At 34.3% G+C, this 19,657-nt stretch overlaps 1 protein-coding gene across 3 annotated transcripts in view; it reads left to right on the top strand.

The window, feature by feature from the left end:
- Positions 1-19,657, top strand: part of LOC106543699 (pericentrin) — an 82,058-nt gene that overhangs the window by 46,616 nt on the left and 15,785 nt on the right. For all 3 annotated transcript variants that reach the window (XM_087716650.1, XM_087716649.1, XM_087716651.1), the window contains exons 24-33: positions 348-869; positions 3,635-3,734; positions 4,828-4,988; positions 5,364-5,555; positions 7,161-7,359; positions 7,914-8,136; positions 11,032-11,182; positions 13,194-13,886; positions 17,772-18,028; positions 18,969-19,062. In XM_087716650.1, the coding sequence (XP_087572776.1) occupies positions 348-869; positions 3,635-3,734; positions 4,828-4,988; positions 5,364-5,555; positions 7,161-7,359; positions 7,914-8,136; positions 11,032-11,182; positions 13,194-13,886; positions 17,772-18,028; positions 18,969-19,062 (2,592 nt within the window). The remainder of the gene's footprint in view (positions 1-347; positions 870-3,634; positions 3,735-4,827; positions 4,989-5,363; positions 5,556-7,160; positions 7,360-7,913; positions 8,137-11,031; positions 11,183-13,193; positions 13,887-17,771; positions 18,029-18,968; positions 19,063-19,657) is intronic.

Raw genomic sequence — 19,657 nt, 5'->3', positions numbered from 1 at the left:
AATACTAGCTTGCAAAGTCATCATACCAAAACTTATATTGCTATGATGGATCTTTACAGAATTACTCTCTAAATATATTATCAAAAGAACAGGTCAGTATATCTATTGGGAAAAATTCCACAACTTTAGGAAATTTCAAACAAGTTTACTTTGAAGTATCACTGAATACTAGATGACTAGGAAAACTAAACTTTTCTGAATTCATACTGAGAAATGTAGTTGTGCTTTATTTTCTTTTATAGAAACAAGATGTTTGCACAAAATTCCCTATTTTCTGTTTTATCTCAGCTAATGTTAGGAAGTATTCAATTTACAGCTATTTTCTAAAGATTTGTATTACTTTACAGGAAGAAGATAGTGTGTCTAATCTGCAGATCTCGAGCAGAAATCCAAATATTCACAGTAAACAACTGCAAGACATCCCTTTCATTCAGAGGAAGCAAACAGATTGTAGTAAAGTACAGCAAAATCTGAAACTTTGTTTTAAAAATACGTGGCAATCAAATCAGGATTCTCAAAATTCACAAATCTCTCAAACAATACCAAATTGCTTTCAGAATATAATCATGAATAAAACTTTGTGGGATTCTCCCGAGAATATGAGAAAAGAGAACGAAAATGTAGAGTTTCAAGCAAGTCTTTCCCTAACACCCTTCTCAGAAGTTGATGTTATGCATAGTATAGCCTTTGAAAGCCTATGCTCGGAGAACTCAATCATCCAGGAAGACACTCCTAGAGTTTTAGAATATCCAGTTTCTTATTCTAATAGCAATGAGGATACAGCAGCCAATCCCCACGTCTTGTCTTCTGTGTTCTCAGAACCCACCTCTTCTGTTAACAAGTGCAGTGGTCTACAAGAAAATGTATCAGTAAGTGACTAATTATTTCCATATTCACATTGTTTTGTTGCTGAGTCATGTATCTTCAACAGTTCCCATGGAGACTAAATGAGTTATGAATGGCAATTACTTTGTCATAGTCCTTTTTGTATCATTTCACCATGAACTCTTGTCAGGAAAGCAAAGGTAATTCTCAGATAATACTGCCGTGGCCTTTTAGTAATCAATTATATGTAAGTGACTTGAAAGTAAATATAATTACTTTAGGAAGTAATAAACACAATTGCAGCAATATAATAAGAGAGCTATCATAACAGTTGAATGTAGAATTATTCTACCCGTTCACTAATGGTTCCAAGAAAGCATTACTGATTATCTCGTGCATGCTTTGAAAGTGATTGGGAAGACGTGCTTCACTTTTCATAAATGCAGCATCTCTATGTATTAAAGCAGACTTTCTCTTTTTTAGGCTTCTCTACAAGCCTAAAAGAACGCCAGTCTGCTTAAAAAATAATAATGTGATCTTGAAGCAAATACATTTATTTCAGGTTCACATGAAAACCTAAAAAGGGGTTACTTTTATGATTAGAAGTGCTATAATCACACAAGATCCAAAATATTTCTGAATAATATTTGATTATGTTGAACCATGCAAGCTATAAAAGCACATTTGTATAGATTAAGCCAAAGGTTTATCTATTCCAGTACCTTGTTTTTACCTGGGAAATTTTCAAAGGATTTCTCATGGAAACCACATAATTGGTGCATTGGTTGTTGGATGCAAAAGGTGATCAAAATGAAAAATTAGTGATGGAACAATTTGAGAGCGGGAGTCTTAAATCTACTTATGTCCAGGGATTCAGAAGAATAGGCAAAGGCATCTGATGAGTCATACCTTAGCTGGTGAATTCTCAAGGCAAGGTGAAGTTATATATGGTAGATGGAATCCAATGAAAGATGCTTAGTCAAGATGACTAGCATGCATGGTTGAATGAAGCAGATAAAATCTAGATCAGTTGCTAATTTTTGGAGGGGTCTTGACAGTTCTGGATGCTTATGTTTTTCCTAATATCGTAGAAGATTGTTGCTTTAACAAGAGAATTAAAACCATGTGAAGCTTTATGTAAGCTATCAAGAACTGTGGTATAATATTCTGACCGATGCCAAAGAATCTGATTTTCCTGAAAAAAAGCTGAGTTTTTCAATTCAGAATTCTGTATGCCTGAAGTGATGTAGTGTCTGCCCAAAGGTCATCCTCTAAGTAAGAAGAAAAATATTCTTAATCTTCTCTTATTGGAAGTCTTTAAAAGGAAAAGATTGAATTTCTCTGCAAACTTTGGTAGCCAGCACATGGGGCAATTGTAAAAATAAAAAGTATATCTAATAACTCAAGAAAATTAAGAATAAACAAAATAACTTGAGAATATAGAAACTGGAATTAAAGGACCAGGCACACCCTTCCCGTCATACCACATGATGATTTGCACTCAGATGGCCATGTGTTTTGTCTTACAATATTTTGTGGAAGGCCCTTTAATTTATATGGCATGCTCCCCTTATACTGAGGCAAAATTATTAATATTTTGCAAGATGCATGTGTGTTTTGTGAAGCCTATTAATGTATTACTGATAGGAATTATGATGGGAGCAACAGTTCCTTGCACAATGAAGCTAGAGCTCTTATCTGAGCAGGGGTACTGAGGAGACCATTCACTTTTCTTATGTTCCAGGTCTTATTATTCAGTAGAATGTTTTCCCTGTCTAAATTGATTTTTTTCCTAATAGGTTTTTTTAATAGTAAAACTAGATTCTTGCAGTATTGAGTCTGCTGCTTCCAATGCTCTGGTAAATGTTGGGGATTTTTGCAAGGCTCAGGATGGGATTGAAGTATTGGTGTATCTAAAAAAGACCTCCCTTCCGCAGAACTTCTTATGAGAACAAGAGTTTCTGTAGAAACCTAAGTTTTCCTCAGATGAGTTCTCTATGAATTGGGGTACAAATATATCATTTTAGTCGCTGATATGAGGATCATCTACTTCAGGGTTCCTTTGGGTACAGTAAAATATGTAGAATATTGCTTCAGAATATTCAGCAGTAGGGACTTGTTTAATTCTTGAGTGCAAAGATTAGCAGTGTATTTGCACAGCTAACACTGAACAATGTTAAATACCAGTTTGGTCACATTAACACATAGCAAACTATAAGTGTTTAAATTAGTATTGTGTACTTTGAAAAAATGTTCAGAAATTTATGTTTCATATTTTTTCAGCCATATGGTTACATGCAACTTTGTGACTATTGTTATAGCAGCTTCACTGGTCTACTTCATGACTGATTTAGATCTGTATAATTTGGGAACAGGCTTTATGAAAGATAGGAAGATAATTTGGGGACAATGTGAAAAAGGACCTTCTGGGAATTTATTTTCAGAGATAGAAGTTCTGGTTAAAGGAGCCCAGATGAATTTCATCTTTCCTAATTTTTGCCCAGATATCCAAAGTCAAATATTGGGGGGGGGGGGGGGGGGGCTGCTTTTAAATGAACATATTGCTGAAGCAACTTGTAATTGCTGGATACTATTAGTTATATTTATAATTGTGTTGATTTAGTTTTGATGTTAATTTGTAATTTTTTGTTTGTAACATTAGTCCATTTAAGTCTATTTTTAGAACAAAAGGATGGAAATAGAACATAAACATGGGTTATTAATTAAATAAATAAAAGCAAGAGTGGTTGTAGATCAATCTTTAACATATCTAGGAATTCATTCCATTTTTCTGTATGATATCTAATAGATAAACAACACTGAAATCTCTCTGATACCACCTGAGTTACAAGATGGTCTGAAAGTGACAATGTCCAGACTTCATCATGCAAGCACTGAATATGGAAGCAGTGAGTTCATGGATACATATTTCCTAGAATTAGCTTGGGAACATTCTATGACAATATTTTGGGCTAAACAAAGATATGGAATAATTTAAAAGAACAGAAGCTGTAAATAAAGTAGCTAAGTTAGAAGGTTCCCCCCCCCTCCAATGATCTTCTACCTGGGAAAGATGCATTTCAGTACCCATAATCTTTAGTTAGCATGGGCAAGGACTTAGCTATATGGGAGATGAAATAAAGTGTACTAGAGAGCACCAGATCAGGAAGTCATTTGAATAGAAATTAAATACAAAAAGCTAACAGCAAACTACAAGCATTAGAAAATCATGCTACCATTTGGTGCACTTTAGCCCTCACAGAGAACAATAAACATTTTGCCTTTTGTTGCACTATATACTTTATTATTTTAATTAATATTATTTTAACAAGTTGCTTCAAAAATACAAAATGGAAAAAATAACATAAAAGTAATAAAAAACAACGAAGGAGGAAGGGGAAGGAATCCATTTATAGATATCCCATATCAATGAAATGTTAAATATTATTTAAATGTTTCTAAATAAAAGAATAACTGATAATATACTAAAATATGAAATCTTTGCCAAATGGAAACATATTGCATTATATTTTGATTAGTAGATAAAATTGCTTTTTCAAAAACAGATAAATTACTTATCTCTTGAATCCACTTCTTAATTTAGAAAATTTATGCAATTTTTCCAGTTTTTCAAAATAATTCTTTTAGTAACACTCCAGGCCTGGCATAATTATAATTCCTCATTATCAGATTCCTAATTTAAGGACCTAATTTAACACAATATTATTATCTTTAACATTAAAGAATTTCCTCATAAATCTACTGTTATAAGTGAAAGTGAACACAGAGCCAGCAAATAGCCGAACATTTTTCTGAAACTCCAAATCCATGCTATTCCTAGTGCAATAAACTCACCCCTTTATAAAAGAGGGTGAGTTAACACTGTATAAAAGTGATAAACATGGCTAGGTACACAATTTAAATGAAATTCAGATTGTTAGACTACTGATTCATTTGCACAATTTGCTCTATTTTAATAACGTATTTAATATTCTTTTTCAGATACTAGTTTAGATTTGATACTTCAGCTTAATCAGGCAGAGCCAAAAAATAAGGTATGCCAAAACAGCAATGTCATGGCTCCTCTGCAGTGTTTTGGAATGACTCCAGATGTCACTGCACCAACTTTACAAGAAACAGAAATGATGTCACAACAATTGAAGGTAATGTCTTATAAATAAATGGGTGAGCTACTATCTATATGAAATAGCAATATTTTAAATAAGGTATTTATTGATTTCAACAGAAGGCAGGATTTTAAGAAAAATTTTCCATTTACTCTCTCTTCTTTTAGTGTTTTTCTGAACATATAAACAGCAACTGTTACTGGAATTTAAATTTATGCTTCCTCCATCACAAAAGCCTTGACATGGAGATGAATAATAATAATAATTAAAGATCTCCTTCAATGGCACAGCCTGTAGGAATCTTAATTTATAAATTGCAACATAGCAGAAAGTAAAACTTTCAAATGGTAAATGCTTTGTTAAGTGTTGACCTTTTGTACTCATTAAGTAACATATTTAATTTCTTTTCAGACTGTGCTGAAGATGGTATATGATGAGAGTTACAAAATGCTTGTTCTATCAGAAAAATCACTACCTCTTGATGATGGTGATAAGATTCAACAAGGTCCATCAGTGGAGGGTTGGCAAAGAGAGAGACTAATATTGGTTGATATAATACAATCACTGAAGAACAATCTCAAACAATCTAATAAAGAGAACAAGGTACAAAGATATTATAAAATTTTTGTTTACAGTCACTGTAATTATTAATGTGTAAAATTAATATGTAATTATTACATACAAAATGATGTGAAAATTACAATTGCCAGTTCTTTAACTAGTGTTTGCTTTCATATGCATCAAGTTCTTCCGAAGAACCTAGGATGTCATCATGTATCAATATAGGTCTGCATAGAAAAGCAAATTCTAGAACTAAAGAAAAAAATGCTATAATTGCCTGAAAACTGGTCAGATTGACAGGATATAACAAACCACTAATGACCTCTTGGAAATTTAGCTCTCACTGGAGTAGTTAATCCCACTTGGGATTAAACGATTATGATCTGCATGGGCAAGTTGTCAGAAATAAATTCTTTCTCCAACCTTTTCATAAGTCATTATTTAAACCATACAAAAATCTTGATAAACCTGGATGTTTTCTGAACAAGTTGCTTTGGATTGAGAAAAACTGAACTGTTCCTCCAGTACACTTTGCCAACCATTGAGCATGGAGTTGCTGTAGCAGTGGCATGGCAGTGGTATGGCACAGGAAATACTATGCAATGGAAGGAAGAATGAATTCAGTTAAATACCAAGGATTAGGGTTATGGCCCACAAACAATGAAGGAAATAAAGTTGAAAAAGGATGGTTTTTCAGCAGGACAACAATCTGAAGCACACCTTAAAGTCAGCAATTATGAAGTACTAAAAAGAAAGAAAGATAAAGGTTGGTATGATGTTTATCGTCACCAGATTTGAATATTATTGGAAGGAATATTATTGTAAGGAAGTCTCAAACATGCAGCACAAAGGAGACTTTAAGAATATTTCTCAAGTAAGCGTTTTGCAAAGAAGAATGGGGAAACAATCTAAAAACACTTATAGAAAGCTGGCTATGGGAAATATTTGGAATAAGGATGTGATAAAAAGTACTGATTGAAATCAGTATCTTGCATCTGTCATGTTCACTATTTTCCTATTCTGAATCTATAAAACATAACTAGTAAATACATTAAAATTTGCAAAGAAATTTCAATATTAACTTTGTATAATGAATAGGTTGTACCAAGTTCCATTTTTTAAGGATGAATTGAAACATACAATTAGACTAAATGTCTAAACTTTTGCCCGCAACAGTAAAGTAAAATGATAATTTTCAACTGCCACATTCTATTCACTAATATTACAGAAGCAAATGGCTGTGTATTGCTATTTTTTTCCAGTGTTTTATTTCTAAAAAAAAATAGTCTGGAAATCACATCATATTAGGAACAGAACAATTATATATTACTTGTCTCAAATTACTATTTATACATACACTATTTATACATACATACACATTTATACACTGAAATATGCATGCATGTACAGATGCAAATCAAAAACAGTGCCAATATAAACAATTCACATTAAATGTTTTATTTTTTCCCTAAGGAATCAGAAAAAAACCTTACATATAAATTCAAATAGCCTAAAAATGTAAATGATATGTAATTCATAGTTTGAATTAGTTTTAAATTCTGTGCTATAAAAAATAGGCATGTGAATTTACATCTTTTAAAAATTGCCATATATTGTTTCAGTGTATGAAATGAACTTTCTTTTCAGGAGGAGCAGCAACCAAAGAGAGTCATGGAACATCTTTCATCCTCAGATAGGAACAGCTTGCTGTCTGATATGCAGGATCTTGAAGTTCAGTTGAGACTTACACAACTTCAAAGCCAAGAGAAGTTACAGGAACTCCAAGAAACACTTACAAATACAGAGAATCGTGGGAAAAAGCAAGAACAACAGCTTCAAAGACAGGGTAATGTAGTTTTCTTCTCATTGTTCATTTTAATAAATAAATATTAAACATAAAAATCAATTACAAGCACAATTGAGCCTAAACTTTCTGTAGCTAAGCAAGACAGTTGTTAAGTGGGTTTTGCACTGTTTTATGACAATTCTTGTTGTACATTGCAGTTGTTAAGTTAGTAACACAATTATTAAGTGAATCTGGTGTCTCCATTAACTTCACTTATCAGTAGGTTGCAAAATGTGATCACATGATCCAGGATATTGCAACAATCAAAATGAGTTAGGTTAGTGTCTGAATTTTGATCACGTGACTAAGGGAATGCTGCAATGGTTGTGTGAAAAAATGTCATAAGTTTCAGTGTCACTTTAACTTTAAATGGTCACTAAATGAAGTGTGGTGAGGACTATTGTATTATCCTCATTGGCCTTCCATCTAAATTGAAACTTTATTTTTAAAAATGGTAAAGGGACTATATTGGGAAAATATTTTTGGGGAAAATATACAAAGCTTAGAAATAGATTTATGTATTTACATTTTGCAATGTTTAAATTTATTCTCAGTTGAACTTCTGGAATACAAACTTCAGCAACAACAATCCATTGCAAATGACTTGCAGGCTTCCCTAAAACATGAACAAGAGAAAGCTTCTGAAATGCACGAATTGCTGAAACAGGAACATACTGCAATATTGAATTTGAAATCAGATCTTTGTGAGAGCAAACAAACAAATGAGAGATTAGAAAAATCTTTACAAAAAAACCAAAATGAAGTAATTAAATACAGGTAAAGATTTTCAAATGGATTCCGCCTTACATTTTTGTTAATTCATTGCTATATTATGAAATCTGTCTCTTTTCTTCCACAAGGATTTTTAAACAAGAAGTTTGCAGTCTCCTGGAGAGCGGGATCATAGGCAAAGTTTAGGCATGGGAGTTGTAGCCAGTTTGTCTGCAAAAGGGACTTCTGCCAAAGAACTCTGCAACCAGGGTCACTAGGATTCTCTTAAGTCTTATCTTTCTTTTTTATTCCTATATACAGGTAGTTCTCGAGTTATGAATGTAATGGAGCCTGCCAATTACATTTGTAACCCCTAGGATTCGTAAGAATGAATCATGTAACTTAAAGGTGATCACTCCATGCTTTCGCCCACATGGGTGAAAGTGCACAAGGTATCTCAGGGTATGGGAAGGCTCAGGGGAAGGCCATGGCGGGAGCTGGTACTTCTAACTACCCAAGGTCCCATTGGGATATCTCCTGCCCCACTGAGATATCTCATGCTTCCTCCCTCCACCCATCCTGCCTGACCGGGTCACTTACCTTAGTAGATCTTGATGATCAATGGAGCTGTCTCCTGTGCAGCCTCTTTGCTATGGTTTTGCCTTGAGTAAAGGCTTGCCGAGGCCTACAGGGAAGAAAGACTGTGTTCCTAGTTGATTTTGCAAAAAGCCTTTGCCAGTGAGAGTGGAGGCCAGGAGGGGTGCATGCATCCTGCCGAACCTCCATTTTCGCCAGCAAAGGCCTCCTGAAGCACTTTGCTTGCAAAAATGGAGGCCGGGAGGGGCATTTGCAAGCCCTAAGGAAGTGGGATAAATGAGGTTTCATGTCCTCTTCCCTTTCTGTAGTATAGTTTGGCAGCTATTTTGCAAGCAGAGATGGTGGTGAGCCAATGTCAGCCTGGCAACCTCAGTTGACTGAGAACCACTGTCTCTGGAACCTATGTATCTTCAGACATGTGCTCTGTGGTGTGGGGAAGCTGCCTTGTAAGAATAACAGAACAGAATAACAAAATAGAACAGAATAATAGAGTTGGAAGGGACCTTAGAGATCTTCTAGTCCAATTCCCTCCTCAAGTAGGAGACCCTGTTTCATTTCAGACAAATGACTGTCCAGTTTCTTCTTAAAAGCCTCCTGTGATGGAGCACCCACAATTTCTGAAGGCAAGCCATTATACTGGTTAATTGTTCTGACTGTCAGGGAATTTCTCCTTAGTTTTATTAGTTGTATTGTATTAGAAATGCAGCTATTTGAATCTTACCCATGGGTGACCAAACCACAGTAAACAATGGTTGATGTGGGGAGGGATGTAGTACATCAGTGGTGGGTTTCTACCGGTTTGGACAGGTTCAGATGAACTAGTAGTAGCTTGGTGGCCTGGGTCGCTGGAACCGGCAGTGACCCAGGCCTGCCACGCCCCCGAACCGGTTCTCCCAGCAGCACCATAGGTGCCGCCATCTTGTTTTTTGTTTCTGTGCATGCACAGAGCAATTTTAGTTGCATTGCACATACGCACATCAAGCATGCATACAGAGCGCGTCCCTGAGCGAACCAGCAGTAGTTTCTGCCAGAACCCACCCCTGTGGTACGTCCCCTGACTTGGCACCTTATCAGTACTCATATTCATTTGTTTATGTGGGATCAGTGTGACACTTTAGGGTCTGTTAACAGGCAAGCCAAGAAAGGATAAGAGAAAAACAGTAGAAAGGCACAATGAGAAAGGAGATTCACTCCTATCTTTACTCCTACCCTTTCAAGTGCTTTGCACAACCATGCAAAATATCACAATTCCATACAGGAACAGTCTGGAATCAACCACCATTCCCAATAGACTCAACTGGAAAACAAAGTGCCAAGTGGGAGAAGGAGCTTTTGGGTGGTGCTTTGATCCAGAGGTTTGTTTCCTCCCTTTTCAGGTGAAGGACACACCAATATGTACTTTTGGAAAGACCTCAGTAACCACCTTCTCTGCGAAGGAGCAGGAGAACTAGGAAATCTCCCTTGTGTATAGAAGAGGGTAGAGAAGGGGGAAAAAGAGAGGTATATCCTGGAGTGGAAAAGGAAGAAAAATGGGGAGAATGCCAGCCTACATATCAGCAAAATATAAATGCATCAGGAGAAGATGTACACTATTGTGTTTGAATGTTCATTCATACAGATATTAGTTTGATTGTGTGTGCAGCATGTTCTTATTTATCATATGTATAAGTTACTCCAAAGTAAATTGCATGTGGAAAGCCTTCCCAGTAACATACTATATTTCTGGCATAGGGTTGATGTATATTTGTTCTTCAAATTTGCATAAGAAAAAAGGAAAAAGTAGGATTTTTATGGGCCCTTCAGTAGGATTATCTCACTCATAAAAATCATTCGTTCTATTCATGGGAATTTGAACAGAAAGGAGTAGTCCACACCAATTCACAGATCATTTTAGAGTATATAGCATCAATCCCTACTGTATAGTATAAAGGCTCACTTCTGAGATTCTAATTTATAGATGCTCAAATTCTCTTTGGCTGTTTACAACTTTGCTAATAAAATGCCTGCTTCCTGCATAAAGAAGCATTTTTGTTAATTTTATTGTGGTAATTAACTTCATTATTGTTATGATTTCTTATTTTAGTTGTCCTTTTCACATAGCCCTAATTTTGTAATGATATATATCATTCCTAGTTTACGTTTTCACCTATGTGTACACAGATAGAGAAATCATTTTATATTCTGTATTTGTTGCCAGGATGAAAAGATTCACAAAAAGTATTTGATTTATTTTTACCACTGTAATTAAAATCTATAATGTGAAAAATATATTGATTTTATTTTTGTTCAGTCATTAAAGATCTAATTTGCTGAAAAACAATAGTTAAATTTTTATAAATAATATTTTAAAATGCTATGTTATAGTTCTGCATTGGAAAATAAAGAGAGAAGTATTACAGCAGCACTTGAGAATTTACAGAGAGAATATCTTAAAAACAAAGAATTACAGATTAAGTTGGATGAACAGCAAAAACAGCATAAAATAAAAGAGGATGAAAAATCAAAAGCTATAGAGGTAAAAGATCTCATGAAAATGATAACTGCTATTGTTACACTGTTTTTATATTCTTGTCTTCAAATCCTGCTCCAAGAAAATTAAGCATTCATTGTGTTCAGAACAAATCTAAATAAACATAAATTAATTTATGTAGTAATTTTAAATGCCGTGTTTGAAAAATAAAGGAATACTGTAGTTAGATTAAATGTTAGTCCTGTATCCAAATCAAAGAAATTGGTACATAATGTATGGAAGTGTTTTAGGTTCTCTAACTCAATAAGCATTCATTTAGGCCAGTCAGTTAACTACTTGTTTCTATAGCACAGTTTTGGACAAGCAAATAATACTAGGTAAAATGTCAAGTTGAAATTAATTTAACCATGAATATATCAAAGTTCAATCTACATTCATTTTTAGTTAGCTCAGTTCCATGTAGTGTTGTTAATACTTCTTAAATATAAAAGAGGATAAAATCATCCAATTGTTTTATTTATTTGCCTCCAAATATACTAAGATACAAACTTGCCAGGTCAGTTACTTAGGAAAAATAAAACTCAAATACTTAAAGGACTCCTTTCAATAGTTATCTTGCAAAGATCACCTAATATTCAATTTTACAGTAAAGAAAGATATGTGTCAATGAAAAGATAGCTATAACCAATTCAGTATAGCAATTTCATTTTTCCACAAACAATAGAGAATTTGCCCTAGTTTTTTTTATAATAAATATAAATGTATATAAAATTTATGTCAATACCTGACACCTCAATATGTAGAGATGGCATTTATTTTTGTATCTCCTATTTTATTGTATTTCTTGATACATGTAATAAATCTGGGGTAGATAGTCATGGGAACAATTCAGTCTATGACTAGAATTTGTCAAAAATGTCTGTCAGCAGTCCCAACCTGATCAATTAGGAAAGAAAGACTCCTAGTCCATGATTAGGCAAAAGTGTACTTTAGTAAAGCCAAAGTAGTTACAGAAAAGGTAAAGCTGGATCTGAGATTTTTGTGTACAAAAGATACAGTTAACTTTCCCTTGCTCCTGGCCAATCCCTGGTTATGTTATCAGTCATTATCCAATTAGGTGTCAACAAATTATTTGGGAAACAGTCCCTGTCTTCACGCATTTGCTTCTCTCAGGACACTACGGCTTGGTTTTGATTCCTCCTGGTTCCCTCCCTGCATCCCTACCCCCACTGCTCCCTTCCCCTGTTACTGATGTCAGGCTGCCAGCTTGCGATGCGTAGCTTAGCAGAATGGCAGCCATGACATGATCAAAGATGCTGAAAAATAAGACAGAAATCAAATGTGAAAATTCAAAATATTTTCAAGTTTGATAAGATACACCGCTCACCAGTTAAAATCTTCTCTGAGGACTTTAACAAATTCAATACCTCTGAATTGAAGGTTAGATCTACTGGATATTGCACAATGTTTATGTCCTGACAGATTCAGTCCAAATTCCCAATAGTTATAAAGAAAAGCTTAATAGCAGTAAATCCACCTCCAAAATATTTTAAAATTTAGATCATCAAATTACTTTCAGTTAACCAGCAAAAGCACACTTTAGATTTGTATAGCTATAAATGGCTAGTTTGGCAAGCTTCAATCAACTAAAGCACTTCAAATAGGTTCACTCTTTCAACATCAATTGAAATGATAAAAATATATTTACTATTCATGTTTCATTAATTTACTTAATTTTTTAAGATATTTTTTGGGGTAAGTGCTTGTTAGGACAGACCCATTCTCTGATTGTATGCTGCTGTTTTATAAATCAATTTATCTTCGGGAGGGTGTAGCACATAGCTGAAAACATAGGTACAAAGGGTAGACTTTCTTTCACTGGCGAAATTGTTTCTTTGCATTTCTTAAAGACTATATTTCTGTCTGTTTTTCTTTGAGCTGTTTGGACTCAAATCTTAATTTCCATGAAATTGCACTGACAACAGTATTAGACTTCATACATATTCAAGTTTGAATTTTAGTTTAATTAACGTAAATATATCTTTGTGTTGTACAGGAGTTGCAAGCTGCCTTGGAGTTACAGTGTATTCAGAACAATCAATTAACTGTGGCTTTAGAGCATGAACAGTCAGCAAACAGTAATCTCCATAAAGAACTCCAAATTGAACATTCTCGGTGCGAGGCTTTATTATCCAAGGATCAGAATAAACTGTTGGAACTGCAGAAAAATTTAGATATTGAGAAAAAACAAAATGCAGACATGTTAACTGCCTTGAACCATGAACGTGTTTTGACAGAACAACTGACTATGAGATTAAATGAATGTGGATCTTGTAAACATAAAGATTCAATGCAGGAATTGCAAGAACAATTGCATTTAGAAAAGTCCAATTCTATGAAACTTTTGGCTATAATTGAGAAATCACAGCAGCAGATATTTGATTCAAAAAAACACATGGAAGAAATGCATCTGCATTGTAAAGACTTTCAACAAGAACAAGCTCTCCAAAACACTATTCAAGTTACAGGATCAATGATGCAAAATAAAAAACAAGATGTTGTTCATACTTTGGAGGTACAAAGAGAGAAAGAAGTAGAAACAAAACTGGGGTGGAAACAATTGCAGTCTGCTGTCAAATCAATGAGAGATCAAGAGAGCAGGACAGTACAAGGAGAAAGAAAAATGGCACAGGAGCAACAAACTGAATGTCACTGTCTAAGGGCACTTCTAGAAGCTCAAGAAAATCAAGTAAGAATATCCTATTTGGGGGGGGGGGTCTTGCCTTAGTAGTATAATACATTTTGCATATAAAAGAATCTACATGGAGCTGTAATTTTGTGGTCCAGCCTATAGATCATCTGTGCAAGGACTGCCGAAAGGTTTGGACAGATTGCTGTGTTTGAAGCCTTTGAGTAAAGAACATTGATTGATTAATTGATTTGTTTTGAGTTGAATTGAGTCCTACTTTTATTATTTTTATAAACAACTCAAAGCAGAAAACACACCTAATACATATTGCTCTTATTTTCCCCACAACAATCCTGTGGGGTGAGTTGGATGAAGAGAATGACTGTCCCAAGGTCATCCGGCTGGCTGACTCTCTTATATAATCAATACAATAAATGTATTTTATACATATGCACATACATAAAATTAAAAATGGTGAGTCCAAAATAGAACCCTCTCCCTTTGTTCCTTCCACTTTCTGCGAAAGAGTTTATCAGCAAGAGATGACTATAATTGTTAGATTTCCTGTAGATATCACATTAATTAAAATATCCCATTGTCAAGTTTTCAGTGTGGCACAGAAGAATTTCTTCTATTTTTTTATTATTATTAAAGTTTTTATTTTTAATTTTCAAAACAAACAACACATAAAATCTTCCTTTTTTACATACTGTAGAAAGTGTATCAGTTGGTTACAAAAGACTTTCGTGTATCTCTTCCACAGTCATCAAGCATAATTCATATTAACTCAAGTATTTTAGCTCAGATATTTATATGTTACCGTCATCATACCTCCATTTTCATTTGACTATAGTTGTTTAAACGTCCTTCATTATAAAATATACCAAGATTTAATACATAACCACATACTGGCATTTCATTTACTATTTCTAAAATCCTCCAATGACCCTAAATCCTTATATCCTATTCTAGCTAAACATCCATAATATTTAATAACAAAGTTTTCTATCCTTCTTTCCAAATCATTGTTGACAATTTACATCTCATTTCCTTATATTGTACGTACGTACGTACGTACGTACGTACATACATACATATATATATATATATGTGTTATTATCTTTATCCCTCCTTTATTTGACTATATCCTGCATCATATAATTTTCCCCCTAGTAATCAAGACTTAATTGAATCTAACTTAATTCTTTTTTTATTATTATTATCATTAACCTTTATATATAATCCAAAAGATTTTCTAATCTTCCTTTCATGGGTGCCATTCAATATTCATATTCAGTTATTACTTATCATAACACTACACATTGTATACATTATTATCATTATCAATTATTTATTTAACTATATCTATTATCACTAAGTTTAGCTAGTTTTAAATTATACTCTTCCATCTATCAATCAGTATCTTTCCAATAACAAAACCATGTCACATCTTCTGCCATTTGTGGCATCAGTCCTCTAATCATCTCTTTAATCAGCTTTGTATGAACTCCTCTTAGCAATTCTTTGCTTATAAGATCTCTCATGTAATTTTGAGGCCCTTCTTCTGTTTCCTTAATCTGCTTATCTTTGATTGTCGGTAGTGTTATCAAAACTATTGCTAATAAGGTTTCTCTCTTTAAGTCCATAAATTCTTTTATTTTTTCCTCTTCTGTATCTTCCCATCTGGGGTAAGTTTCCCCTCCATTTAATTCCTCTTTCAGTATTCCACTCTTTCCATTTTCAGAAACAAACCAATCACCATAAGTATCAGCATTTTTAATTTCTTTATATTCATTTTCCTCTTCAATTTTTTGGATTTTAACTGCTACTTTTTCCATTTGATGAACATCTTCAACTTCTCCATCATATTTTACTGTTAGATGCACTAAGTAATCAACTTCTTCTCTATCCTCTCATTTGTATTTGATAATTTCTGTATTTCTGAGAATATCTTTTGCAGATTTAAAACTTCTTTCTGGTGTTGAAATTGCGCGATGATTTCCAGCTGACAAACACTGCTACTGTAGCTTAGAAGGTTTTAGCAGAATTAAGCATCACAATAACATTTCACCTTTCTCTGATTAAGAATCTATTTCAAAGGAACAGTCTCTGTGTTTTTCTTCTTCTTATCACTCTATATAAACAAACTGTGAGTCCTTGAAGTGCCAAGCCAGGATAATCAGTGAAAGAAGTATTTCATTTCCAATACACAAACATCTAGCTTCCGAGTAGCAGTGTTACAATGTTAGAATGTTACCACTTATTTGTTTCTTTTTGTATCTTTTTGTATTTCAAATTTTAAAAAAAGGTCCGATTCTTAAATGAGTTAGAAAAACACCCACAGTAATGAAAGAGGAAAGTTTTAGTCCATAGATTACGGAGAATACTGAAAGAAAGAAAAATAGAAGAAGGACACTTAATCCGTTCATTTTAAAACGTTTGCATAAATTCCATCTGTAAAGATAGCATTTAAAAAATAAGATAACCCACTGTTCAAAACCAGTCCAAATTTAATTCCGCCGCTTATTTCTTCTGTTCAATTTAAATTAATTTTAAGGTTTTTTTATAGGCAGTAATTTTTAAAACAGTAAAAATTCCTCACCAGCTTAAAACACTTTCTCGTTCCGTATCCTTCTGTTTTGGAACCACCCCGACCTCATCAGCCATTTGGCTGGATTTTTTGTCACCAGCTTGAAGAACTTCAATCAGGGACTTTGCGATGTCCCTGTGATCAGCAAGATGTATTCTTCCTGTTCACCGTCTCTATGGGACAGTTTAGGTCCGTTTGGACCACTCAGAGACAAAAGTGTCGGCTGCAATCTCAGAGCATTGAGATCGCACATCGTGTCGTTGCGACTTCGGCTCTTCCCATCTGGATTTCTTCCATTTATTATTCCTGTCTAAAGTAATCGAGTAAACTCACTATAATATCATGTTTAAAATAATGACTCCTATTGTTCTCCTGTGTGCTGCTCCGGGAATCCAATCATGGGTTAACTTAGCCCTCTAGTCTTGAGACTGAGTTATGCAAATTTCAAAGCCACGCCTCCTCTGACTGGATTTCCGTTTCCCTCCAGTTCTCTTTACTCAGTTCCAAGCCTACGAGACCTATTTTCAATTCTCTCTTGACCGATCCTTTCATAGATACCGTTGACTCGCAGGAGGTAGGGCCCATAGGAGGACGTCTCTTGGCCTTCGCCCACCAATGGGCGGAGCTCACATCGGACGCCTGGGCCCTTCAAGTGGTGAGCTTGGGTCTCACTCTAGAATTTCTATCCATCCCCCCGAGAAGGTTCATCAGGTGCCCTGTGCCCAGGTGCCCGTCGAAGCGGCGCCTTATGGACGCCGAGATATTCCATCTTCTCACCATACTTCCCATCTTTTTTAATGAGTTCTTTGTGTAAAAGATCCATGATCAAGTAACTCAAAGATAGCAGCACAATCTATATAGCTAATTTTTGACTTCTAGAGTCCTGTTCCTCTTACAACACGTGAAAGGGTTTTATGGTAAGTGGAAAGATTACCAAAAAATATTTATATTCCCATTTTTTTTTGCCCAATACCTTGTAACCTTTGAAATCTTTTTTGAATTATCATTCAGAGTGATAGATACCACATTTTGCAGCCTCAGCAACCTATTCATCATATTCTGGTTGTCCCTGTGATATAATACCAGCTTGGCACACTCAGTCCTTAATTCTCTTAGCACAACTACCACAAAGTGCCTCTTGTACCCCAAAAGGTTCTGTGGTTTCTCTGTATAAGACTGCAGAAGGATTAATGCAATTTTAAAAAATCTGAGGATACTCGGATGTTGAGGTATATTTCAAATAATATTTTTGTCAATTAAAAATTAATAACACTGATAAGTTCCCTCTGTTTATGAATATTATGCATATGCATTATTTGATATAATACAAATTACTGTATTTTTTATTCCAATAGACTGAGTCCACATTACAATATTTGCATAACTCTGTGAGATTCAAGGAATTGCAACAAATGCTAGAAGATCTGAAGAATCAAGAAAAACTACTAAAAAGATATAACCAATTTCCATCAAAAAATAATTACACTAACTTAACTTTTACAACTGATACTGTAAGATTGCATGTTGAACAACAGATATTGGAAAACATCAGAGAACAGCTGGTTCTTGTTGCTGCATATCTTTCTGAGTTCATATATAAAACTATAGACAAGTGAGTATTTTAAGAATTATCTTTGTTTTAGAAACGTCTTATAGAAATTGGAGAAATAAGGGGGAACTCATCCATTCTAACAATTGGACATGCTGTGTATATCTTTCAAGAAATATCTGTTTCCCCGGGAAAAATGTTAATGGCAATATATGATATTACATTTAGATTAGCGATACTTAATCAGAAAGCTTTAATTTAATGATACATATAACTCTGCTTTCTGTACTGAATTTTAACTGCTTTCCAGATTTTAGGCTGTAGAAAGATTCTGAGTAGCAGAAATTGTCTCCTGGCCAAAATTATTTTTGAGGTTGGCTGGTGAATATTAATTTCATATGACAGCAAAGTACTATGTAAGATTAGTTACCGTATTTTATAAGATGCACCTTTTTCCCTCAAAAAATAGGCTGAAAATCTGGGTGCATCTTGTACACTGAATACAGCATTTTTTGCCTCTGAAACCCTGCCGCTTCACCAAAATGGCCATGCATAGCCTTTAGGAGGCTTATAGAGTGCTCCTGGGGGCTGGGGATGGCCAAAATGAGCAAAAAAATGGGCCATTACTCCCCCAGCAACACTCTATAAGCCTCTTAAAGGCTATGCATGCCTTTTTTGACCAAAAAGTGGGCTCATTTTCATAAAAAGGGGCTGTTTTTTGCTCGTTTTTGGGCTCCCCCCCCCCAGGAGCACTCTACAAGCCTCCTAAAGGCTATTTGTGCCCTTTTTAAAAAGGGGGGGGGCTGTTTTTGCGAAAAATGGGCCGTTTTTGGGAGGTCTGCAGAGTGTAAAAACCTTGTTTTTTTAATTTGCCTCTTCAAAATCTTGGTGCGTCTTATACTCCAAAAAATATAGCAATTATTTTTACACAAACTTATTGTCTTTAGCTAAGTTGCTCAAGACTATATACCAAGTTTAAATTTTTCTGTCTTGTCCTTAATAGAACAGTAAATTGGTCTGCATCAAATGACAAGATAGTTGCAGCCTTACTTCATATACTTGAAATCAAAGAATTACTGGCTTCTTCCAAACCTGTGGTAAGAGAGTACATTTTCTTTTCATAAATATTTAGACTTTAGTTACAGATTTTAATTTACACAAAACAGCTAATATCTCATGTCTTCCAATAGGATAGAAATATTTTATTTTAATTATTTATATCCTGCTTTTATTATTTTTACAAAACTCAAGGCAGCAAACATATCCAACACACTTTCCTCTTCCTATTTTCTCCACAATGATAAAGCTATGAAATATCACATCAGTTTTGAATTAGTATACCAGGTACAGGCAAATCAAAACACAATTTGACATTCTCTGCTCAGATTTCAGTGTATCGCAGGCTAGATCCATCTTAAAAATGGCAAGAAAACTCTCACAGTAGCAATCTACTGTATTTTTCAAAGCTTTGTGGTTTGAGAAACCTCTGCTTCAGTATCTTGGCATAAAACTATGATCTTGTCCTTTAAAACAGTAGATTGTCTAAAATAAATTAACTATTCTTATATAACATTTTATATTATTTTATGTGTCTGTGTATAAAATAATATAATATTTTAATATATTTATATTATTATAAACAAATCATAATAAACATCTCTCCCCCCCCCAAAAAAAATATTTCCCTGGGAA

Source organism: Thamnophis sirtalis, unplaced genomic scaffold, assembly GCF_051295495.1.
Source record: "Thamnophis sirtalis isolate CommonGarterSnake01/CBP01778 unplaced genomic scaffold, rThaSir2_p1.2 scaffold_5, whole genome shotgun sequence".
Taxonomy (NCBI): domain Eukaryota; kingdom Metazoa; phylum Chordata; class Lepidosauria; order Squamata; family Natricidae; genus Thamnophis; species Thamnophis sirtalis.
Note: the sequence above shows the minus strand (reverse complement) of the source record. Positions and strands in the feature narration are given on the sequence as shown.